We start from the raw sequence: 26,010 nt of genomic DNA, 5'->3' as shown, positions 1-26,010 counted from the left end.
GCCCCCAGGGTTGTGCACATATGTGCCCCCATGCTTTGGGGGCCGGGGGAGAGGGCTGCTTACTTGAAGCAGCCCCCCTGCCTTCCACATCACAAACAAATCCATGGTGGTCCAGTGGGTTGCTGGTCACGGATCGAGCACACTGCGCTGATCCGTGAACAGCAATGCGTCATATACGTGGTGCTGGTCATGGATCGAGCACACTGCGCTGATCCGTGAACAGCAATGCGTCACATATATGGTGTCCTTGGAAAGGGGAGAACCTCCCCTTTCCAAGGACACCACTTCTTCCTATATCCCTGGTGGCCTAGTGGGCCCCAGGGCCCCAAACTCCCTCCCACCTCCCCCAACCCTCGATTTTTTTACATTTTTTTTTCACCCCTGGGGGCAGTGATAATCTGCCCCCAAGGGTCTCTAGCGCTGTGGCCCCATGCTTTGGGGCCACGGGGGGAAGGGGGCCGCTTACCTAGTAAGCAGCCCCCCTCCCCCGTCACAAATGGATCTCTATTGATCCAGTGACATTGCTGCTCATGGATCGGGCGCCCCACACCCGATCCGTGAGCAGAAATGCCACACAATGGGTATCATTGGAAAGGGGAGAATCTCCCCTTTCCCACGACACCCGCCTCGATCTCCGGCTTGAAATACAGCAGGAGATCGACGTGGAGAAAAAAGGGCTCTTACCTACTTTCTTCACTGCAGCAGCCGAAAACGGCTGCTGCAGTGATTTTACTTTCAGTTTCAGGGCGACGTGCTTTACGCACGCCGACGTGAAACTGAAGGTAATCAAGCCCCCTTCCAGTGAGGGGGGACCTCCCCCTCACATAGCCCAGGGTTTGGATTACTGTTTTGTGTGATCCTGCTTTGCAGGGATCACACAAAACAAAGTGCCAAAAAGGACAAGCTATCTCGTCCTTGGAACTGCGTATGCAATTCCAATGACTAGATATCTCGTCCTTGGCACTTAAGGGGTTAAATGGCTGGTGGCAGTGGTTTAGATCAAACTACCATCATTTTTCGTGACTGCGAACAACAGTGGATACAAATCGGGTCAGCCATGTTTTTCAATATGGCGCCCAAGACCTATCTGTAAAAACAGACTCTGGTCGACTTTTTTCACAATTTCTTTTAGGAAAGGTCCTTCTTGTGTTTGTCTCTGTGCACCAAACCAGGTTTGTTCCCTTATTGGCCTTTGGCAGGCTTCAGTGCTAAAGCCCTCCTCTGGCACCAGGGTGTCTAGGGTGGACAGGATGTGAGGGAGGTGCCCAAAACTCCCTGTGCTTAGTCTCCTAGGAGACTTGAATGCACTCTGGCGTGATTGGCCGGCTGGCTGTCTGGCAAGGACAGCCACCCTGCTGTGTGATTGACATGGGGAAAACTGTTTAAAAGCAGGTTTCTGGGACTTTTCAAAGCAGAGTCGACCACTGGAACGAAAGAACCGAGGTTGAGCTGAAGGAGGAGGACAGCTGCAACTCCTGAATGACCGGTAAAGCCCTGCTGCAGGTCTGAATTGCCTGAAACTCCATCGACAGAGAAGCCCTTCAAGGTTAACTTCTTCCCTTGAGTTTGGTGGGAACAACCAACTCGTAAGCCGCCTGGACACCATCCCCTCCTGGTTGAATTTTCTGCAGAGTGCGGATAGCCTGTGGGAAGGATACCAGTTTGTGGTCTTTAAGGCACCCACACCTTAAACCAACATTTTACAAGCTTGTGGCCTCATCCCTGGGCAGTGCAGGAACCTCACGACATCCTCCTTCTTCTCCCCATGACTGAAGCTCAGGAACAGCGGGATCTGCTCGAACTGACAGGAACAACTGCCTCAGCTACAGCTCTTCTTCACTTTCAAGGTACTGTGCAAACACAAGTCCAGAAACCTTTTCGGCCACTGCGAACATTTGTAAAACTTTCCCAACTTCGAAGGCTTGTCATTCCCTAAACATTTGTCTAACTTTTCGCATAGCCAAATTCTTCTAAACTCTGTGGCAAAGACTTAACCGTTTACAACCAGAACTGTGCCATCCTATACAAAGACTCTGAACCATTGACTTTGGCCCAGGCCTATGAACTGAATTTCTGGTTGTAGTTCACTGAAACCCTTTGCCCTGCCTATGAAAGTATTTGAGCTACTGATTCTTATAACCTTGTCTTTTTATCCCTTTTGAAAGAATCTGAAGTGCCATTTTGCTCCCACTTCAGGGGAGCTGAACTTGATCAGTTAGTTATTGGTTGAGTATTTGTGGTGTTTTAGTATATGTTATTGACCTGCTCTTGCTAGTGTAATGATTTCAAACTGACTGTGTAAAAAATGTATATTCTTTTACCAAGAAACATTGAGTAAGTGTTTATTTGAACCACTGTATTGGTTGGTCCTTTGTGTAACTTGTTCTACTGCTGACTAAACTCTTGAGATAAGTCTGGCTGCTCAGCCACTGCTACCACATAACTGTGTAGTACAGGCTTGTACCAAAGGTGAAATTGTACTGACACTTGTAGTCTTAATTGCATGTAGTGTTCCCAAAGGGTACTGCATGTGATTCTGCCTAACATACGTAGAACACGCAGGCTATTCTGACCTAAGAAAAAATGGGGTACACGTCAGACAGGGGCAACCACAGTTGGAAGAAAGCATGCGCGAGTCACCGTCTGCCTTGGATGAAAAAGAAAAACACAAGCTCAGGAAATTCCTGCACCAAAACAAGAAGTACGAACTGTAACCGTAGTGGAGATATCGATATCGCGCGTTAACCCACAAGAAGTAGAATCACACATGTCGGTCCCCACAAAAAGCACGTACAGTGAACTGGTGTCCTACGTGGACCTTTAACCTGTACCGAAGGCAACGCCCGCGGGTGTCATGTCACTTACGCGCATACGCGCTAAGGGCCTTTCCTCGAATTCCATGCTAACGTGCTGTTTTTGCACGTGTGGAGACACTCTGCATCAAGTTGGCCACACGACAACACATGGAAGACCACGTGCCTGAAAACAAGGCTATTTACCTGCCCCCCAATGCCCTGAGCTGCCTCCTATGAGCCATCTGCTGCTTCCAGCCCACTCAGTGTGCCTGCTGCCTATGTGCCCTGCAATTTGGTGCCTGCACAGAAGCCATTGCCAGGGATCCTGTTGCTGAGACCACCTCTGCTGACAAAGAATACTCCCGACTGCTGTACCATTGCTCCACAGCCCAGTCCCAGGACCCAGTTGCTCACCCACACCTGCCTCGGGGGTTGCCATGTCAGACCAAGAAACATCTGTGGCTAGTGGCAACCCCCCGGCAGAGAGGTAGAGGGCTGCCAGCTTCAGTCCCAATGAAGTTGGCATCCTGGTGGAGCAAGTCCTGGGGCATTATGATACCCTCTTCTCAACATCGCGCCTCGACAAGGAAGGACGTAGTAGGATCTGGGCGGACACCATGGGTGCCATCAACGTGGAGGGGGTGGCATCCCGCGACTTCAAACATGCCCGGAAGTGATGGGAGGACTTCAGGTCCAGGACGCTCAACAAGACCAGGAGTGGGTAGTGATGGAGTGGGGCGCCTGGGCGGTTGAGTAACAAGGAGATGAGTCCTGGAGCGTATACGCCCAGCGCTGCACACCCAGGTCCTAGAGTTGCAGCCCCGTCCGGAGTCAAGTGGTAAGTGTCCATGTGTTCTTGTCCAGTGTAGTGCATGTTGAGGTGTGGCTGGACGGTGCACCTTGGCCTCATGCCTGGCATACCACATGTACGGATGTCTGTGTGCATGTCCATGACAGTACTGCATGTGAGTTCAGTCAAGTGTGTTCCAAATCAATGGTGTCTGTGTTGCAATGCATGATATGCACCAGCATGTGACGATGCACACATGTTTTCATGCCTGTGTCTGAACTTGGCCATGCAAGGGGTGTGAGACATGGATGCTTATGTCACCTTCATGGATATGCATGGTGTGCATGTGCATTTGTCTCAGTAGTGAGTGTGTGACTGGGCAACGCCATGGATGCATGACACCTGAGCATCATGATGCGTGATTGACTGATGCGGCCCAGTTTTCCACGAGTGCACTGTGATGGGAGGTCTACATGGCCTGATGCATGACTGTCCGGTGATGTGTGTCCATGTGATGTGCATGTACCATGATGCATGTGAGGTTCAGCGCATGTTCTGATGTTCCTCCAGTGCCTTGGACATGGATGCAAATGTCTATTGCACGTAAAATGCTTGTTTGTGCATGTGTGTTGCTTGCACTGACCCATGTGTTGTGGAGAGTGATGATGGTAATGATGTTTGACAGTGCCACTCATGTGCATTTGCTTTGTGTCTAGCAGCCATTTGTTTGGTGCACCGATACTTGTGTTCAATGTCTCCCTATCTACAGTAGCGATGGAGGAACAGGGTGGAGACGGCGCTGTGGAACATTGCAACGGGGATGCCTCCACCAGGCGGAGACGCAAGGCCCAGTCCTCCTCCCAGGTTACATCTTCTGGGAGTGAGGAAACTATTGCTGTGTCCGCAAGAACGGCTGCAGCTGCTGAGGGGATGCCCAAGATGGCAAAGTTGGATGTGGGCTCCTCGGCAACGGGTGGGACAGGTGAGCCCCCACAGGGGCAATCCGATGCAGAAGATGGCTTGGTCATCCAGGTTTGTGGTGGAGGAGGGGGCCGCATCAGAACAGCACATGGGGCCTGGAGGGAGTGATGCCACAGGTGCAATTGTTGCAGTCCAGGGGCAGGGGCAGAAGGCAGCGCTTGTCACTGCGGAGGGGCCTGTGCCTAATCCTGTCCCTGATCCTACGACTGCATTATTGCACACCTGCAGCCATGCCTCATTCCAGGCCCATCCACAGGTCATTGTCGCAGGTTTGCTACATGTGCTGGGCCCTGCTGCCACCCCCTCTTCCTTTTCCTCCACTATGCGCCAGGCATCCTCCCTGCCCTCTTCTGGCCCAGATGTGACCATGGCACCCTGTGGACCTGTCCCAGACACCGCAGCCAGTCTGGTGGAGATCACATGCCTGCCACAGTCGGGAGTCAGAGGTTCAGCAGAGGTGGTCACCCCAGCAACAGGACCTCTGCCAATGGAAGTTGTGCAGGCACCTTCCAGCAGGGCACGTGTACGACTGCCCCGGGGGTTGTCATCATCCCGGAGGCAGACCTGGTGGCGCAGGCACAGGGCACATTGGCAGTGGCGGGCTCAACGTAGGAGGCGTCAGGAATCGGGGCCAACAACATCACGGGGGCAGGCATCAACTGACGGTCAGGAGCACCCAGGAACAAGTTTGTCTTCCGTGTGGCAGCGAATGGGCCAGCAAATAGATGTAGAGCGGCGGCGAGCACGGAGGGCATGACTCACCATGGCCAGGGCGGAGAACTCCATGCGTCAGGCAGCGAGGCAGGCAGAGTTCCTCAAGGAGACTCGCATGGAGTTAGAGAGGAGCATGATGGAGTCTCTGCGAGCCCTCGAGGGTAAAGCTGAGTCCCGCTTCCGGGATATTGACACAGAGTTTGATGATGCCTTGGCCCAGACTCTTGGTAACATTGGTGAGTCGTAGGACTAGCCCGCTGCCCTTGTATATAGTTCTGTAGTGTTAGTTCCCCTTTATTTATTTATTATTTGGAGTCCATGGACTTAGCTCCACAATTTGTACATAGTTTATTTTTTATAGGGTTTTTGGGGTATACTGTTTTGACTTTTGGGATCATGGACCCTTCATCCTTGTATATAGCTGGACTTTGTTGTTTTTTTAATCTTTTTAATTTCACCATGGATTGTTTATTTTCTGATTTACATTTGGAACCGGAGGACTGACTTTGGACATGGACCACTTTCTAGATTTTCTTTTTTATTGATTTTCGTATTCCTTTTTGATTTGCATTTCATTTTCATTTGCATTCATTTCATTTTCATTTTCATGTTTATTTTTTATTTGGTGTGTTTTTGATGTTTTAATACATTTTCATTCATTCAAATGTAAGTGGTGTCTGCTCTCAGTGGTTTGGTGCATGTGTCACTCTTCATTTGCTACGTCACGTGTCCCTGCTGTTCATCAATGTTGGTGATGTGTGTGCAGTCATGCATGTGATGTATTGTGATTCACATGGCATGGGGCATGTTCTGGTGAGTATGTCCGATGATGGGTGTTGAGTTGCACTGTGGGGGGCAGCTTGTGGTGTCTTTTTGGTGAAAATTTAATTCAGGGGGAACATGAGGTGGGGCCTGCCTGCAGGTTGCCGTCACTGGTGAGGGGACATGAGGCGGTGCCTACCTGCAGGTTGCCGTCACTGGTGGGGGGACATGAGGAGGGGCTGCCTGCAGTGCATGGTGCCCTGTGGACTGCCTGTGGGGCATGGTCACGGGTGATGGGCTGCCTGAAGGGTATGGTCATGAGTGTTGTGGGGTCCACTCACTGGTATGCAGCAAACTCCACAGTGAGCCCACTCCACAGGGGATCCCCCTACACCAGTCCCCACACGCGCAGCCCTGTCCAAGTGATTTTGTGGGGATACGCGAGGGCCTTTTCACGTGATTTGACTGGCGCTAGCGGGGTATGGTATTTCGCGGGGTACGCACAGCTCTTTCCACGTGTTTTGGCTAGCGCGAGCAGGGTACGCAATTTCACGGCACTATGCGTAGCACTTTACACGCAATTTGGCTGGCGCTAGAGCCGTATATGATTTTGCAGGGGTACACGTGAACCTTTACACGCGATTTGGCTTGTGCAAGCGGGGTACGCTCCAAATTTTTGACGCGATTACGATGGACGGGGCATGTATGCTGGACCAGGGATGGCGTGGAGCCTTGCGCCATATTGGCCATTTCACTGGATTTTTCCTGCAAATGGGGCGGTGTTGGGGGCGTTACTGGCGATACTTGCTGTTCATTGTGCCAGGGCTGCTGATGCATCTGGAAATCCATGAATACGCATGCCGCACAATTGCTGGTTTGCGCCACGGCTGGCTCACAAGTGGAGCACGCTCGTTCTCGGCACGCAGCGCTTGCACTGCTTCTGGCCTGGATTCTATGAATTGGGCCCTAAATCATCAACTCTCAGAAGACTATTATTTATATATTTATAAAACGGCAAATCCTGCAGGCATCAAGGCGCTTTGAAAAAACACTGTCAGGCACTTTGAACACAACATTTGCTGGTAAGGATTGGAAAGCTAGCCCAAAGAGGCTGTGTTTTGGTCGGTCAGAGGCAGGAAGTAGGTGGGAATGGCCAAAAGGGTTAGTATTTCCATTGGCAGTGAATGGGTGGATAGCTAACCAAACATCACCTACACACTTTGTGTCCCTCCTCATATGCCATTTCTCCCAAGCAGTACTCTCGTGCAGTAGTTTGGTTTATATGTGCAACTTAAGCACCAATTAATAGTCAAAACTAAGTTGTGAGGGTGTGGGAGTCGCAGTTTACCTCCCAGGAGAGCAATTTCTGCGTTGCTGAGTCCGACATTGATTATTTTAGCTGCAACGTTTACAGCATCTAATTTCTCAAATCCCCAGCCATAAATAAAAACATCACTTGTCATTGAACACCCTACAATAGTGTACTTTTAAAAGTGTACTCGATGATCTCAAAAATTACACTCTTCCGATTGGCTCTATTTTGTACGTATTGCGTGGGGCACATGTATCCGAGAGAACCCTTGGAAAAGATTCAGCACTCTGGAGAGAGCTAACAGGTGTATCAAGCATCATCCGCGACCCCTAGTGGTGAAATAGTGCAGTGCGCCTCATCTCTTCTCTGGTAGGTCCTTCCAACCCGCATCTATTCCATTCCTAACGAGTCAGGAATGGAATAGATGCGGTTTGTAACATGACAGTCACATATACGCATTTGTCGTATGTAAAAGCGCAATACCCATGAAAAACCAATGCATGGCCAATGAACGACAGCATTATAATCTACCCAAACTGTCTTGTTCGCTCGGCTTGCCACTGAATATTCCAAACAGGAGTCAATAACACCTTAACGCTTGCACGTATAGTGTAACATTTGAAAATAGACTCCGTATGTATGTTTGACGTTTATTTGAAACCAGGGAGAGTCTCGAGTTGTGTTTCGTGACTGTATTAAATGCAAGAGCACAACATTGCTCTTTATCTTGGTGTTTGTGGTCGTTTATGATGATGGGGGAACTCCGAAGACACGAGCAACATTGGCATATACTTTTGAAAAATAGCAGCGCTTTAGGGAGTTTGGGGAGGTCCCTTGGCTCCTGCCATGCACTGGCCCCGCAGGACACGCTGGGCACAGACTGGTGTCACTCTGCTCTGAGAGGAGGGAAGTCCCCTTCCTGCTGGGCGGATGGGGCGGCGGAGGAGGAGGAGGCGGGGGGAGTCATTGAGAAGGCGCGCGTTCCCCTCCCGTGACATCACCTCGCCGCTTATATAGCAAAGGAAAGCCCCGGTGCTGCCTTTATGGTCCAGGTACAGAGCGCACGACCCGAGCTCGGAGCAGTGGGGGCGGAGAAGGCAGCGCCAGTCACCTCTTATTCCTGCGCACCCCTTCATGGACGTTTCTTTTTAGGAGCCCGACGATGGCAGCTCTCAGGATCCCGCTGGCGTGCCTGGTTCTCCTGGCTCTCTCCTCCGGCGGCTTGGGTGCAGGTACTGTATGCTGTCCTGGGAGCTTCAGTCACAGGTGGGGGTGTGGGTAAACCAATCGGGCTCGTCGCTCTGGCAAGCGGCCAACAGTGTGTGTGTAACATCTGACATTCCGAAAGGGATGCCGGGCTTACAATGCAGGGTGAAATATAGCAGATTCCAAAACTTAAACCGGAACTGCAGTTAATGGGAACTCTTCATTGTTCCCGCCAAGGTGTCTAAGCATTTCTCATTCTGCTTTGCACGCCTCTGTCCAGGCGTGCCAGCAAGTTCTCTTCGACCTTTTGGGGGTTCTATAATTTCACTGCCATGCCCCCTCTCCGGAGTGCCCTTTGTCATTGAAGTCTGTGCCTGTGTTATGCGTAGGGTTGCGCTGACTGCGTCTGAGGAAATTGGGGCTGCCAAAAGCATCTTCCCTCAATATTTAAAGTTTGTTAAAGTAACATGTTTCCAACTACAGTCCCTGGCCGTATTGAACAGTTCTCTTCTGCGGCACTGTTTCATTTTTGCAGGTGATAACGGCATTTAGTTCGCTTACATTGACCCCTGACAAGTATTAAAAACAAATAAATACATATAAGTGCACTATGCTGTGCGCATCAATACAGGGATAACTCAGACTAAAGTTCAAGAGAATTAAAAACTCGCCCTTTGCCCAGGTAAAAATCCTCTGTGTCGCGCTAAAATGCCCCGGGAGACATCGTAACTTTTAACGGAAGCAGAGGCATCGGGTACCCAGCCCGAGAAGGAGGGGCGCCCTGGCTGTTATCACTTTGCAGAACTGGAACCTACTGAGTATGGCACACGGTGGGTGTCAAGCTGGCATCAGCTGGCAGGTGCCCATCGCCATGGGTGCTACTAGTCAGTGAGGTATCCAACCTGACGCCTCCATTATGCATGTAGTTACTTAATGCTGATTTATAATAAACGTGTCTGCTGCAATGCAATCAATTCCATGTGCCCCAAAAGCATTGCTCGTGCAGAGATAAATGTGCACATTGCTTTCAAATGACTCCTTATGTTTTTCTATGTTGCAGTCTATAGACACATGTGCTGGACACGATTCAAGAAAAATGCACGACATTTACCAACACCACACACATTAGTCCCCTGTTCAATATTGCACAATTGGGCACAAGTGACACAGAAGTGCGATAGTACAGAGCACATTGAATTTGCACTGTTTGCACCAGCCAGCGCAGTGCATGAGGTCACACGGGAGTTTGCAAGTGTAGCTTACTCAGTTGTGACAGACTGAACACACAGTTCCCCTCTCGCCTTTCTGTATACCATATCACACGAAGATGTAACCCTTTACACAACAATGCTGTAGTGGCATAGCGCACAATGTCACTGTTTTTGTGCCAGGCAATGGAGCAAACGGCTTTTCCCCCCTGAAAATACAACGGGTGCATAATATGCCATACTGTGTTCCCCTGTCAAAACGTGAAGCAAGTTGATTTTGATTTGATTTTACTAGTCTTTGTAAGGAGAGATCCTTAACTAAACGGATGCTTCTTGGCGCTCTGAGAACGTAGGAGAGTGTTGTCTTGCTAATAAATAAATGCACAAATAAATAAATAATATAGTTGTTTTTGCCGTTTATGTATATAATACATTAGCAATTACCTATTTTATGTTTAATACATACACACTGAGTCCACGCTGATGAACATTGTGGCTTGTTCATTTATCATTAAGACAGCATCACAGAGAGTACAGAATCAGTTTGCCCCATGTTTGCCCTAATACGAACAATGGTCTAATGTAACATGAATTATAGAAATCTCTGCTTGCTCCATTCCCTATCATGCAAGCTGCACAACACGTGGAACATGGAGTGCTGCCATTGTTTGCACTGGTGCGATGTTAATGTCATTTGGAATGCTTGGTACCGGCAGCTGGCCACACGATACGGACTCGCGGTGAAGCCATACACACACTCAAGCAGGGTCGGACTGGGCCGTAAAATTGTCTTGGGCACCAATGAAAAAGGGGCCCACTGTTGCAAATGGCTATTCATTCCTTTTGTGACACTGTTTGAGTAGTACCCAAGGGGGAGATTTTTGATAAAATGTGATGCAAATTGTGCATTTTAAAGAATGTGTACTCAGCAACATTGGTCAAAATGATTAGCCGCATGGTGAAGTAACTCATCAAACTAAACCACATTGGCCAAAAAAGTGGCCCACTTTGACAAAAACATGGCCCATACCAGCATTCTGTGTTTTTGGTTCGCCCATGGGCATATTGCCCTATAGGCCAGTCCGAGCCTGCGCTCAAGGCGGTGCTACCTTGGAAGGCATGCTACCGGACAGAAACAGACATGACATTAATAGATGTGTTTACTAGCCCCACTTAGACACACTACACCGCTCCCAAAATAATACTACTACATCGGGTGGCTTTTTAATCGGCATATATGTTACTTGGAACCAAACACAAATGTTGGCTTATTTCCTAAAGTATCTGTGAGGAAAATACATTTTTGTTCTGAGAGTTCTCTAAATGATTAATATTATCATTTTCTATGGGCGATTTCACACTATCCGTGCCATCTTGCCTACAGACATTCCACATTTGAAATATCAGGGGTATTACTACAGAAACGTTGCACTAGTGCAAGTGCGATGTCGCATGGCATTAACTGCAGGCCAAAACATTTGCACGCGCGGACATGTTTTGCTCACTGCATGTTTGAACCAATACTGCTTCATATTGCCACTAGAGCACGTTTTGCATTGGTGCAAAGTGCATTGAATGTATATGTTTTCTTGCACGAGGGCAATGTTTGTCCTATTACTTAGAGCATGCACACGTGTACTGAAAGGTTCTGTAATATAGTCCCCTGTCAACCCTGGAGGGGTGTTGTTATATCTAATGTAGGCAATATACAGACATCTTTACATACTAACATACACTTATTTACTGAGCTCAAAGCACCACTGAAACGGGATGGTCACTGTGCTTTTTCAGATTCATGATAAGTGCTCATCACACGTGTTGGCTGCAGCCACTCTTTGATCTTAGCTACAGGCTACCACACACATTCAGCTGCACCTTCATAGCGAGTTTGGATGTGACGTGAATCCCATCGGGTTACCCGGAAGTTCAAGGTGATTCATATGCTATGAAGTCGACTCACAACTGTCTAGATCAGCTTCCTTTAAAGCGCCTGGTAGCAGATAGGGAAGCTATCACTATTTCGATTTGTCACTAGCACCCTTCTAGTGTGATCTTCAGGCAATTTTGGGATAGCTCGCTCTCACACATACCCTTCCTGGTGTTGACTTTGCAGCGATGTGGACTGACAGTTTCTAAAAGGATACTCCAATTGAAAACCAATTCACATAGCAAGAAAAAGTTGATCCTGTTAATTTGAGAGAGATAAAGTCATTTTCACGCATGAAAAGGAATCACAGCTTTAGAAAACGTGCTCTAATTAAGTCACCATTTGTGTATTCTGGAACCAGGAACAGTATATTTCTGTTAACGCCCTGGTGTAACCCTGGTTTCATCATTTATCCAAACTGTGTGACAGCACATACCTTTATCCAATGGAAAATGAAATCTGTGGGATCGGTACCGTTGGTGCGCTAGTGACCACACTGGATTAGAACCCAAACTATATGTTGATCTATGGACCCTGGCAGCTAGATAAAACCTCCCCCTCAAACTTTCCAGAAAGTTTGTAATAGAAAGATAAATTGTAGATTAAACTTCGGGTGAGTGTCTTGCGCTCAAAGTCAGTCCTCTCAAAAGGAAAAATATTTTAGATAGACGTTTCAAAAGGTCCAAATCTTATGATATGATATGGCATTTGTAACGCGCCGATACACAAGTGTTTCAAGGCGCGACGAGGTGGGGGGGAACAAGGGGAGACAGACAATGATCCTTATAGGCCAGGTGTCATTCAGATCGTGCAAGTGCAAGGGTAGAGGTAGAGGGGAGGGGAAAAGTGCAAAGGGGAGGTGGAAAGGGGAGAGTGCAGTACAGGGTTAAGAGCATAAGGATAAATAACAAGGGCCAGCTAGTGGCACATGCGTGGTAAGTGCAGAAAAGTGCTGGGAAGGGGGGCTGTAGGGATGCAGACACAGTCCTGCGGTGTGAGATAAGTGCAGAAAAGTGCTGGGAAGGGGGGCTGTAGGGATACAGACACAGTCCCGCGGTTCAGGGGGTTGCCAGGGAGGCAGTGCAGGAGAGAGTGGCTGGGCCAAGGACCGAGAGCGGTAAGTGGCCATTGTTAGGCGGAAACCTGTGCAGTTCCCTCTGGGACCACTGCAAAAGATTTAGGACCACAGGCGTTTGGCGGTGAACCCACTTGGTAGCAGTCTGCACCACACAGATTCACTTGGTAGCTGTGGCTGAGCAGTCAGACTTCTCTCAAGAAAAGTTGAGCAGTATGTGGAGTATACAAAATAGGGCAATTCTTCACAGCAAGACAAGCAAACACGCAACGAGGCTTAGTGTAAAGATATTAAGGTATTTATTGATAACAGAACATCTATGAAAAACACTATGGCACTATCACGGCAAACAAATCAAACACAATTACTCTACGAAGAAGAAAACAATCAATCCCCCTAGCAATATTTCGACAACTCTAGGTTCTACCGGTACCACTTATTTTCAGTCAAAGGTGTATACCTCAACCTAGATGACACTCGAATATTAGTTAGGACGGGAGAGAAAAAGATAGGCAGGTTATGAAATCAACACAGTTCAATCCTTCGCGGATAAAATGCAAGGCAGGAAGGCAAGAATCACAATAGATCGTAAAGTTCAGAGGCCAGGCCCACTCGGAGAGAGGCAAGGCGCGATGTCCCAAAAAGTCTCTAGTGGAGATGCATTCAAGTCTTTGTAGCAAATCGTTATCGGCAGGTTGAACCAGTTCAGCCGGTCAAGTGGCACAGCGAGTAGAGCGCCCGCTTTGACACCCGTGCAGAGCCTGTTAACGCAGGTTCGAATCCCGGCAGGGCCAAACTCAGCCTTTCATCCTTCCGAGGTCGATAAATGAGCACCACACACCGTGGGTAATAATAAGCAGCGCTCAGATACCTGAGGGTTTGTAGCGCTATATAAAAGCCTAATTAATTAATTATTATTATTATTATAAATGAGAAAAGCTTGGAGGCGACCCAACGGAAAGGAGAGGATTAAGACACCGCACTCAATCCGATCAAAAGGGAAGCCAGGCGGTCACGGTACCTTATTGTGGAGGGCAGCTCCGGCGGGGGCAGTTGTTCCTGGTGGTGGATGCACGTCGGGTCTTTGCCAAGAGTAGAAAGGTTCTCGACGTCGAAGAAAAGGGAAGTCCGGTGCACCACCAGGGAAGAGACCAGCCGCGGAGTGCTCCGTCACAAGGCACCACCTTTTGGTCGCGGTACAGGGGTAGTGGCTATCCGGTTGCCGAGGTGCTCTGCACGGGCAATTCGACCACTGCGTCCTGAGGCGAATAAAAAGCAAAGGGGGCTGGTTGTTCCCACCACCCAGGGGAAGAGACTCTCCGGCAGGGAGATCTCTTCTGTCGTCGGGAAGTGGTGAGTCGGCTCAGCAGGGCTCCACCGGAGGTGTCGTCGTTGCAGGTCGGCTCAGCGTTACCCTTGTCGGATTCTTAGGTCCTGTGGCGACTTCTGAAGATCCAGTCCCAAAAGCCCTGCTTTTATGCAGAAAACCCCCATTCATTCAGCCTAGCTGTCAATCAACACATGCTAAGTGGTGAGCGGGAAGGCTCACCACTTGGGCCAATCAGTCCAGAGTGCGACCGGATTTGGCAAGGCAACTCGGTCCAGGGTGCCTAAACCCCCTCCCACACCCCGGTGGTAACCCAGACAGAATGGCACCACTTTGGAGGCTCTCTGTACAGAGCCCGCCAAAAGTGGAACAAAGGGCTCGACCTTTGGTTTAGGAGTCACAGAGACGAACACAGACGCCATTTTACAAACCGAGTTCTGGCAGAAAATACCCTCCGATAAACCTATTTAAGATAAGTAGATCGGTGGTACGTTAGAGATTAACGAGAAAAAGTATCAATCTCCAACAATGGGACGAATCCCATAGGGTTATGTTCGGGGTCGAACATAACAAGTAGTTTCCACTGCCACCAGCCAAAACTCGACGAGGGGGGACGGGACAGTGCCCCCTCGAGTAACAGGTCCAGGAGTAATCGAATTACCCCTACTAGTACGTCCACAATAAGATGGTTTGTACTAGTCCTGTTAGTAAATTTAGGTCTAGTAAAGCCAATGGTGACTTTACATGCCCGGGGAGACAGTAGTCAGTCCCCGGGTATGGAGTCTATGGTGGAGGTCCGCTAGGACGCCCCAGTGTTACGGCACGTAGGGTGCGGTGTAACACACATAGAAAAACGTATGAGACCCTATGGAGTAAAAGACCCCATAGCCCATAGAACACATTGACATTCAAAGGAATTACACACACATACATGTCCAAGAGTGGGAGAAAAAGAGTCTCACTCTTGGCAGGATGGAAAAAACAAACTCCAGAAATCCAGCAAAGCTGCTGGGGGACTCACTAGGTTAGGAAATTCAGCCTAAGCAGAGAATTCTCCCTAACACTCGCCCCCCCCCCAGACTAAGGGACAGGAGGATTTAATCCACTCCTGGATGAATCTCATACCTCTAGTCGATGACATACATCCTAGAGAGACCATCAGCATTTTGGTGGTGACATCTTGACCTGTGCTCAATGGTGAAATCAAACCCTTGCAGGCAGATCGACCATCTCAATAGTTTTGGGTTTTCCCCTTTCATTTGCATTAACCACCTCAAGGGTTGGTGGTCAGTCTGAATGACGAAAGTAGAACCATACAAGTACGGCCTAAACTTCTTCAGAGCCCAGACGATAGCAAAGCACTCTCTTTCGATTGTTGCCCACATTGTTTCAGGATCCTTCAGCTTGCGGCTGATGAAGCAAACAAGGTGCTCCCTACCTTTCCCATCCAGTTGACTGAGTACGGCACCTATTCCTACATTCGAAGCATCTGTCTGCACAATGAAGTGTTGGCGGTAATCAGGAGCTCTGAGTACTGGGGCTTGGCAAAGAGCCTTTTTCAGGTTTTCAAAAGCCTGATTGCACTCCTCGTTCCATTTAACCTTTTTAGGAAATTTGGGCGAGGAGATGACATTCAGTGGAGAAGCTATGGTCCCATAGTTCTCTATGAAATTCCTGTAATACCCAGTGAGGCCTAGGAAGGCTCTCACCTGGGTTTGAGTAGTCGGTGTTGTCCAATTTTGCACAGCTTCAATTTTACTGAGCAAAGGCCTTATTTCTCCACCGCCTACCTCATGCCCAAGATAGACTACCTTACTCTGTCCAATTTGGCATTTACTCACCTTTATGGGCAGATTGGCTCGTCCAAGAGCCTGCAAAAGATCTCTCAGGTGGGTTACATGTTCTTCCCAGGAATTGCTGAACACTGCGATGTCATCCAAGTATGCCATGCAGAAGTCCTCCATCCCATTCAGAACCTGGTTTACCATCCGTTGAAACGTAGCAGGTGCATTTTTCAATCCGAAAGGCATTACCTTAAACTGGTATAAGCCAACGGGGGTAGAAAATGCAGTTTTCTCCTTGGCATTGTCTGTCAGGGCTATTTGCCAATAGCCTGACGTCAAGTCAAATGTGCTGAGGAACTTGGCGGCGCCAAGTTTATCCACCAACTCATCTGTTCTTGGCAAAGGGTGGGCATCAGTCTTGGTGACTGCATTAAGAGCTCTATAATCCACGCCGCTGCCACCAGTGTTAGGCGGAAACCTGTGCAGTTCCCTCTGGGACCACTGCAAAAGATTTAGGATCACAGGCGTTTGGCGGTGAACCCACTTGGTAGCAGTCTGCACCACACAGATTCACTTCGTAGCTGTGGCTGAGCAGTCAGACTTCTCTCAAGAAAAGTTGAGCAGTATGTGGAGTATACAAAATAGGGCAATTCTTCACAGCAAGACAAGCAAACACGCAACGAGGCTTAGTGTAAAGATATTAAGGTATTTATTTATAACAGAACATCTATGAAAAACACTATGGCACTATCACGGCAAACAAATCAAACACAATTACTCTACGAAGAAGAAAACAATCAATCCCCCTAGCAATATTTCGACAACTCTCGGTTCTACCGGTTCCACTTATTTTCAGACAGAGGTGTATACCTCAACCTAGATGACACTCGAATATTAGTTAGGACGGGAGAGAAAAATATAGGCAGGTTATGAAATCAACACAGTTCAATCCTTCGCGGATAAAATGCAAGGCAGGAAGGCAAGAATCACAATAGATCGTAAAGTTCAGAGGCCAGGCCCACTCGGAGAGAGGCAAGGCGCAATGTGCCAAAAAGTCTCTAGTGGAGATGCATTCAAGTCTTTGTAGCAAATCGTTATCGGCAGGTTGAACCAGTTCAGAACTATAAATGAGAAAAGCTTGGAGGTGACCCAACGGAAAGGAGAGGATTAAGACACTTCACTCAATCCGATCGAAAGGGAAGCCAGGCGGACACGGTACCTTATTGTGGAGGGCAGCTCCGGCGGGGGCAGTTGTTCCTGGTGGTGGATGCACGTCGGGTCTTTGCCAAGAGTAGAGAGGTTCTCGTCGTCGAAGAAAAGGGAAGTCCGGTGCACCACCAGGGAAGAGACCAGCCGCGGAGTGCTCCGTCACAAGGCACCACCTTTTGGTCGCGGTGCAGGGGTAGTGGCTATCTGGTTGCCGAGGTGCTCTGCACGGGCAATTCGACCACTGCGTCCTGAGGCGAATAAAAAGCAAAGGGGGCTGGTTGTTCCCACCAGCCAGGGGAAGAGACTCTCCAGCAGGGAGATCTCTTCTGTCGTCGGGAAGTGGTGAGTCAGCTCAGCAGGGCTCCACCGGAGGTGTCGTCGTTGCAGGTCGGCTCAGCGTTACCCTCGTCAGATTCTTAGGTCCTGTGGCGACTTCTGAAGATCCAGTCCCAAAAGCCCTGCTTTTATGCAGAAAACCCCCATTCATTCAGCCTAGCTGTCAATCAACACATGCTAAGTGGTGAGCGGGAAGGCTCACCACTTGGGCCAATCACTCCAGAGTGCGACCGGAGTTGGCAAGGCAACTCGGTCCAGGGTGCCTAAACCCCCTCCCACACCCCGGTGGTAACACAGACAGAATGGCACCACTTTGGAGGGTCTCTGTACAGAGCCGGCCAAAAGTGGAACAAAGGGCTCGACCTTTGGTTTAGGAGTCACAGAGACGAACACAGACGCCATTTTACAAACCGAGTTCTGGCAGAAAATACCCTCCGATAAACCTATTTAAGATAAGTAGATCGGTGGTACGTTAGAGATTAACGAGAAAAAGTATCAATCTCCAACAATGGGACGAATCCCATAGGGTTATGTTCGGGGTCGAACATAACAAGTAGTTTCCACTGCCACCAGCCAAAACTCGACGAGGGGGGACGGGACAGTGCCCCCTCGAGTAACAGGTCCAGGAGTAATCGAATTACCCCTACTAGTACGTCCACAATAAGATGGTTTGTACTAGACCTGTTAGTAAATTTAGGTCTAGTAAAGCCAATGGTGACTTTACATGCACGGGGAGACAGTAGTCAGTCCCCGGGTATGGAGTCTATGATGGAGGTCTGCTAGCACGCCCCAGTGTTACGGCACGTAGGGTGCGGTGTAACACACATAGAAAAACATATGAGACCCTATGGAGTAAAAGACCCCATAGCCATTGACATTCAAAGGAATTACACACATACATGTCCAAGAGTGGGAGAAAAAGAGTCTCACTCTTGGCAGGATGGAAAAAACAAACTCCACAAATCCAGCAAAGCTGCTGGGGGACTCACTAGGTTAGGAAATTCAGCCTAAGCAGAGAATTCTCCCTACAGCCCAGTTGCAGATTCAGTGCAGTTTCAGTAAGTTGAGCAGGGGACAGGGGGAGAGAAGGCAAAGGCAAAGAGGAAGGTTTTGAGGTGCTTCCTTTCAGGGAGTCAGGAAGGCTGTTCCAGAGGGAGGCCCCTGCAGCGGAGAGAGATATGCCCCCAACTCGTTGTTTAGAGAAGCGGCTGACCCTGAGGGAGTTGGAGGCAGATGAGCGAAGAGCTCGAGAAGGAAGATATTTAGGAAGAGAGAGTTGAAGGTATTTTGGCCCAAGGCCCCAGAAGGCCTTGTGGACAATGCAGAGGGTTTTTAACTTGATCCTCGCAGTCACTGGGAGCCAGTGTAGTGATTTCAGTCCTGGAGAGATACAGTCCCTGGGCTTGAGGCCAAGGACAAGTCTCGCAGTCCTGTTCTGGATGAGTTGCAAAGGGCGGAGAGTAGAGGCGGGCAGATTTAGATAGAGGCTGTTACAGTAGTACAGTTTAGAGAGAACCAGGGCTCTAGATACAGTGAGCTTCTGGGGGAAGGAGAGGAAAGGAAGAATACCTCGGAGGAGGTGGAGCTGGTAGTGTGACTTCTTAGAGATGTCGGATATGTGAGGAGAAAAGGAGAGTGTGGAGTCGAAGATGACCCCAAGGTTTTTTGCCTTGCAGGTAGGAGCAGGAAGAGGGCCAAGAGGGGACGGCCAGAGAGCTGCAGGGAAGGAGGGAGTGGGTGTGCCAATGAGTAGAATCTCAGTATTTCCTACAGTGATGTTTGTAATGTTGTACCCCTTTGTACAACATTACAAACATCACTGTAGGAGCCGAAAGGTGATTAAACTAATAAGATTAGTGCAAGGAATTTTCCATATTATTAAGGCCATTCAAAAACATATATACCAGAAATGGCTCCATGAAAGGTGAACTCTTTCAATCTACTATTTCACACTAAAATGCACCAATAATTTACTCTTTTGGAAGCAATTTTGATGCTAAAGCGGGCGTATGAGAATTTCACAATTATTAATCAATACTAGTTTCAGATCAATTTCAGGCCTTGACAACGACCAGGGGTCGAAACACGTGTCGGCTGTTTTTCTTATTGGAAAATAAATACTACATCTTATAAGATTTGGACCTTTTGAAATGTCTATCTAAAATATTTTTCCTTTTGAGAGGACTGACTTTGAGCGCAAGACACTCGCCCGAAGTTTAATCTACAAAACATCCCTTTATCCCTTATCCTTCAATTTAAATGCTCATCATATAGTACACATGAACAACTACATAACAAGCATGTCATGTGGGTGCACATGCAACAGTAAACGTGGGAAGATGCAAACACAATGTGATTATTTTTTCTCGAAATGGCAAATATCTGATGCAAGTTTTGCAACAGGTAGTTGTTCCGTATTCCATACTTGAAGCAATACAACAGTGAGAAGAGAAAGTGTGCCCATAAGCAAGGAAGACAAAGGGGCTGTGAGGTCACCAGAGGAGACCAGGTGGCATGGCTTGGACCGCGCCACAGGGTGGACCAGTTCAGATAGCTGGACCCAATCGTTTTGAATCCTGAAGGATTAATTTCCTTCCAGAAAGACAGGGTCTCTAGGCTAGATAGGGTAACATATAATCTAGCTAAATGTCAACTGATAGGCAAATATGATCTTTGTATTATCTGAGCATCCATCATTTTACACATGCAATCCACTGGAGCTAAGCAAAAAGAGATTATGTTCCATGCATAAGATCAAATAAAAGGTGTGTTTCCCCTGACGGATTGTGAGGTTGTGTAACTTGCAAACTCTACCCTACGATTAAGTTAATCTTTCTTGTGTCCTCCTCTCTCTACCATCCACTTCCTTACTCTTGGCCTCTGCTGGCTCTGCATATTGAACACATAAAAAATATACAGGACCTGAATCCCAAATATTTTCACTGGAGAAAAAAAAGGAGATGTCTGTAAGCATCTCAAATTACAGCCTGGTAACCTAAAACATGAATTGCTAATAACTTTTGACTCAAGTGACGGACTTGTTCGAAATTGTGAAAACAACTAGGTAAAAGTTATAAGAAAAAAAATGAAGTTGCAGCGCAGACCCCATTCATTTTCCCATAGGCAAAAAGGTCAATTTTCAATGGACCACACAGCCGAAACTGCTGGACGGATTTGGACCAGTTGTGTAACAACTTGGGCACAAAGCAATGATTGGGGCCTTTTTGTGGTTTCGGGTTATTCGTGCAGTAGTTTTTTTAAATATTTGATGGCAAAGGGGTGCCCACTGGCCGTGGTGCAGAAAAAATCTATGGAATAACAAAACCCTTGAAATGCAAGGAAAAAACTTTAGTTGCAGGGACGTTAAGGTGAGAACATAACACAACAAAACCCATGAAATTCAGCCGGTTTGGGTTGTAATCTAATCAGAGATTCCAATAGTGATGCCATAGGTGATGTTATTAGTGATTTCACCAGTGATGTCATCAGTGAATCATAAGTGATGTAATCTGTGATGTCATGATTATGGTCCTAGGCTGCACAAGAGGGGGCACGAAGTTAAGGTGACTTTAGGTGAATATAAGGGGTTTTGTTGCTTTTTTTGTCCTACAAATATCTTTTTTACTGCGTTTCATTTTCCAATTACCTTGGCTATAGCCGTGAATATCTCTTGCATCGAGGGAAAAACAGGATGGCGTTGATTTCATTTCTGAAAACCATGATCCTGCAATGCAGCATCAGAGATATAACTATAATTTTTGTGGGGGCAGGGGCTCCCCCTTCTCTGTCAAATTTTAAAATAATCACTGTATGGAATAACACCAAACCACAACAGGATCGTGAGTCAAGGCTTCGTACCCAGGTTGTTTTGCACCTGGTCCATATCCATCCAACAGTTTAGGCTGTGTGATTTGGCATAAATGTACCTTTTTTCTCTATAAGAAAATGAATGGGAAGTAGGCTGCACTTTTGGAAAAAAATTGGCGCTAAATAACTTTTTCATTCTTTAACAAATCTTTACGAAACTTTGCAGTCTTAGGGGCTGCAGACTTTTAAACACTTTAGAAATACCGGCCAAATCCGTTACTCTAATCTAAGGTTATTAAGAATAGAATTTTGAGGGGTTCCTATGTGTCTCTGACTCACCTTAACTATAGGGCATGTATCGCTGCCCTATAATATAATTACGTAATATTGATTTCATTTCATCCCATATACTGTTTTTCCAAATTTGCGCATTATACATTTCCAGAAATCGTGACTGAGTTGTACTCTTTTGTGGATAGACAAGATTGAAGGATGTGTCCATTTCGAGGTTGTGTTTATTCAGTGATTACAATGACATATTGGATGAGTTTTATATGATGTCATTTTTCATGTGTGTCTAGATAGTTGTTTTCATAAAATAATGTGTTTTAATAAGAAGACTCCTCTTGTTTGATTTATCATACCTCACCAAAGACAAACAGTTGTGCTACACTGAACTAACTATTGAGTTCCAATATCAGTGTACTTCCTCTCTGTTGCAAGAGGGTTTCTAGTTGCAGAACGTATGATAAGCATAGTCATCAATTCCACGTCAGCAGTTCAATACCAACGGACATCTCATGTAGTCAATGTGAATAGATCAAACCACAGTCTCTGCAAAGCCAGCGTGGCGCAGATCTTGAACTACATATTCAGATAAATGAGAGCTAAAACACATCATTTTTAGTATGGGCTATAGGTGGTTCTGAAGGTGCTACCTTAAAAGCTGAAACTATTATCATTAACATAAGAGCTTTAAATATGGGCTTTGAAAGTGGGTATGCAATGCTTTTCCAATGGGAATGACATTTAAAGCGGGATACAAAATTGTAATCCCACCAATTCCCTGCCCCTAGCCAATGTAATCCCTATGGTTAATCCAACCCATTCGTGCCCATCTCAGAACTCTTTGATTATGAGTGAGCTCTACCAAAGAGGCAGCCATCTTGGATGACTGTCTCTAAGGAAGCTCTCTGGAAACAAGTTGGCCATCTTTGAATGGTAAATATACCATGCATCTTCCTATCCAGTGGGACAAAAATGCCCAAACTGTTGGCTTTGCCAGTCCTTGCTTTATACTTTTCCAGCAGCAACACTATAGGAAACACTCCTCTTGGTTTATTTTCTATTTTCATGGTGCACATAGGAAGGGAGGATACCACTGTGGCAATGTGTGGCTCTTAGAAGTAATACCATGGTGAGCAAACACAGGTTTGAATCCCAGACCCGCGCTTGAAAAACAAACCAAAAAAAAAATGAGCGCATTATATCCTGCCCTTCCACAATGAAACTAGCGCCTAGATACCTATGGGTTATGTGCGCTGCAAATAAATGCAAAAAATACAAATACAAATACAAATAAAGCTGCATCATATAATAATTCCATGCAAAACGTCAGTGGTGCTACAGTTGCATTGTCTTGAGGTATCAGTGGGGAGTCAGAAGGGAACTCCCACGAAACTGACTGGATACTGTGGTCATTGAATTTGTGCCTTGACATAGTCTCCCCTAGTGTTACAACAGCAATAGACACACAACTCCAGCCGCTCAATAACGCAGGTTGCACATTGAGATGAAGTGTACATCACCTGAACACAAATGTCTACACTAAATATCCCTTAACGCCACACTAACCCACCGCAGATACACCATCAGAATACTCCACACTCCTTAAACACCACTCTGGCAGGCATCACAGGAAACCAGACAATTTATGTTAGCAACCGTGAGTACACATTAACCACTGCTCCAGACAAGTCACAGAATATCTAAAATGTACACACTACAGACGGCCTTTATCTGTTCTGATCTGCACACTTCAACAAAACATTACTGCCAATCTCCTCTGTTAGTTTCCTACTCCACAGTTTACAGATCCTGGTGCTCCTAGAAACCGTAAAAAAGAGGTGTGCTATGCATGACTTAACATAGCAAAACCAGTTATAGCAAAGACATACAATAATTTTCATTTGGGTAGTACTGTCCATGGACTGCCAACTTCGGTGACTGGCAGTAACAGGACAGGAAATTAATGTCAGTCTGCTATGCTATAATCTGGAGCAGTGCTTGGCTGGCAAGACTATGTATCTGCCTGTTAAACTAACTGTTTTAGGAACTGAGGGAGGGTCACTGTAAGAATAATGCAATTCGAGGCGATGGCTTCGACGCACAACTGTGTCCTAAAATTGATCACAGCTGCCCCATTATATCTTCCCAAGTTCTGAATGTTTGTCATTTTCTCCCACCTTTTCATTTTATTCTTTTTCAGATAGTCGGACTTGTCACCCTGAATATCAACCATGTTCAAGAGATACCAACATCTTGCTTTACATTTTCTTAGAAATGGAATAGATAGTATTGGCATATGTTAAATTATGTAATGTTGATTTATACCGCACACCGCTTTCACCAAGGGGCAGTCTCAAGGTGCTCAATGAGGAGGGACACAACGTTTGTAGGTGCTGTTTGGTTATTTGACCACCCTTTGACTGCCCATGGCCATGCTAATCCCTATGGCCATTCCTACCCAGTTCCAACCCCTCACTGCCAGCACATAACGTCCTCATGTGAACTCTTTGAGCTCACTTTAATCAAGCTGTACCATCAAATTTTGCACTATAAGTGCCTAACAGAGTTTTTCAAAGCAGTCTGAGAGTTAATAAATTAATTGTAGTTCTAACCGTGGTACTGGTGTAAAAAAAGTTCTTAACCAGGTCTGCCTTCAGCAACTCAATTTATAAGCACTATGTACGTCCTTAGCTGAAGTTCTGTTAAGTACAACATTGGCAAAGTCAACAGTTATGGCTTGTGCATAATTATTAGACATTTGCCAGGCACTGCCATTAGATGTATATGAAAATATATAAGGAACCCCGGTTGACACTGTTTAAGCACCTGCTAGTAGTATCAGTTCTATCTGTTCCGGGAGGGAATAGACTTTAGAAAATAGAGAAATAGAACTTAAAAGGACAGGTCAAATGTGCAACATTTTATAAAAAAAAAAAAATTATTTTTAGTTAATTAGGACATTCTTAGAACAAGTATTAAATCATTACACATAAATCCAAAACATCTGTCATCAAAAAAGAATTATTGTGACATATAGCCATTCAATGGCTAACCTTCAATTGGAGCGTAGAAAAAAGGGAGGAAATGATAACTAATTGATTGCAATAGTTAGTAACTTTAAAATTAATTTCAATATCATGGCTCTGTCATTGTACAGAAACATCTAGTCTCGACATGTTTCAGTTCCGAACAGTCATTTATACACAACTTTCATCAGGACGAAATAATGTGCATCAAATTCCTATTCTGCATCCAGATTGAGTGAAGGTCGACATACACAAATAATCACGACCTGTCCAAGTTAAAAGAGAGATATTTTGTAAGCTAGTGTTGCTAAATTCAGTCTCTATGGGTTCATTAAATGAACTAAGAACCTTTAATAGAAGATAAATGAATAACCTTTTGGGGGTTCTTGTGGTGGCGTGCAATCCTTCAGTAGAATTGTAATAGGGACCATTAGTGTTCCTATTTTGTGGCTGTAAAAACAAACAAAGGTATGGTAAGCCATACATTCACCGAGTGTGCAGCTCTTCAAGCAAACACACAAGGAGTGGAGGGGTCACGAGTACAGGTAAGTAAATTTGTAGAAGGCACCCACCTTTGGTGGGAGCTTGTTAGTCTTGCTGTGTGGCAGTGTGGAAATGCCAGGCAGTATGTCGAGAGGTGGTCAGGAGTCGTCTATAGGGCCAGCTATCTGTTTTCATAGCCTCGTCTCATAAGTGCTAATAGCACTGTGTCCGCCTATAGTCAAAAGTATGATGAGGTCTTCATTAGCACACTTGCAGTGTGAGCAGTCTCAGAAAAATATACATATATAAAAAAATATATGTATACAGAAGTGAAAACCGGCCATCTGTGAGCCCGGACCCAGAATCTAATATTCCCCTGGCGTCTCGTGATAAATATGTATCAATGGGCACATACTTTTGGGTACGTCTCATGCATGATCTCAGAGCTTGTAGACCAGTCAGCTGTGTGGCATCTGATATTGGTATCCACTTTGCCGAGAAACCCTGCTCTCAAGAAAAGACAGATATGCCTAAGTGTACTTGTAATGTGGCCACAGGGGAATCGGCATCGTGGTGCACGCTTTCCTAAACCCGTGTTTACGGGGTTAGCTTATCACAAAGTATGCTTACCTATGGGCCGTATGTATTGAGGATCGGAAAAAGGTCCTGGCTTGCTTGCCACTGCTGCAGCCCTCTTGTGTATGTGTCTCGATCGTGGGTGGTTCGTGACTGCAAGTAAAAATAATGCAGATGAAGCGTGAGGGTAACTATGGCTACCATGCAGAGGGTCAAGTCCTACTTCTCTGTTGGTCGGCCACCTCTAGCACAACCAATATGGCACTAACCTGGGTGCCATGTTGGAATGGGGCAATGGGACCAGAGAGGTCTCTAAACAGAATGGCTCTATGTGTAGGTTGGTGTTTACGACGGCTGATTGCCAGAGCATCTTGGTACGGATGCTTGAATGAAGGTCTCAACAT

At 46.7% G+C, this 26,010-nt stretch overlaps 1 protein-coding gene across 2 annotated transcripts in view; it reads left to right on the top strand.

Moving 5' to 3' along the window:
- Window positions 1-8,319: 8,319 nt before the first annotated feature.
- NTS (neurotensin) overlaps window positions 8,320-26,010 on the top strand; it is a 202,443-nt gene continuing 184,752 nt past the window's right edge. The window contains exon 1 of one of the 2 annotated variants that reach the window (XM_069629319.1): window positions 8,320-8,586. In XM_069629319.1, the coding sequence (XP_069485420.1) occupies window positions 8,398-8,586 (189 nt within the window). In that variant the 5' untranslated portion in view covers window positions 8,320-8,397. The remainder of the gene's footprint in view (window positions 8,587-26,010) is intronic. The other variant, XM_069629320.1, reaches the window with a different exon arrangement.

The sequence above is a fragment of the Ambystoma mexicanum genome, chromosome 12 (assembly GCF_040938575.1).
Source record: "Ambystoma mexicanum isolate Mex_15411 chromosome 12, UKY_AmexF1_1, whole genome shotgun sequence".
NCBI lineage: Eukaryota > Metazoa > Chordata > Amphibia > Caudata > Ambystomatidae > Ambystoma > Ambystoma mexicanum.
This window is presented reverse-complemented; position numbering and strand designations above follow the sequence as displayed.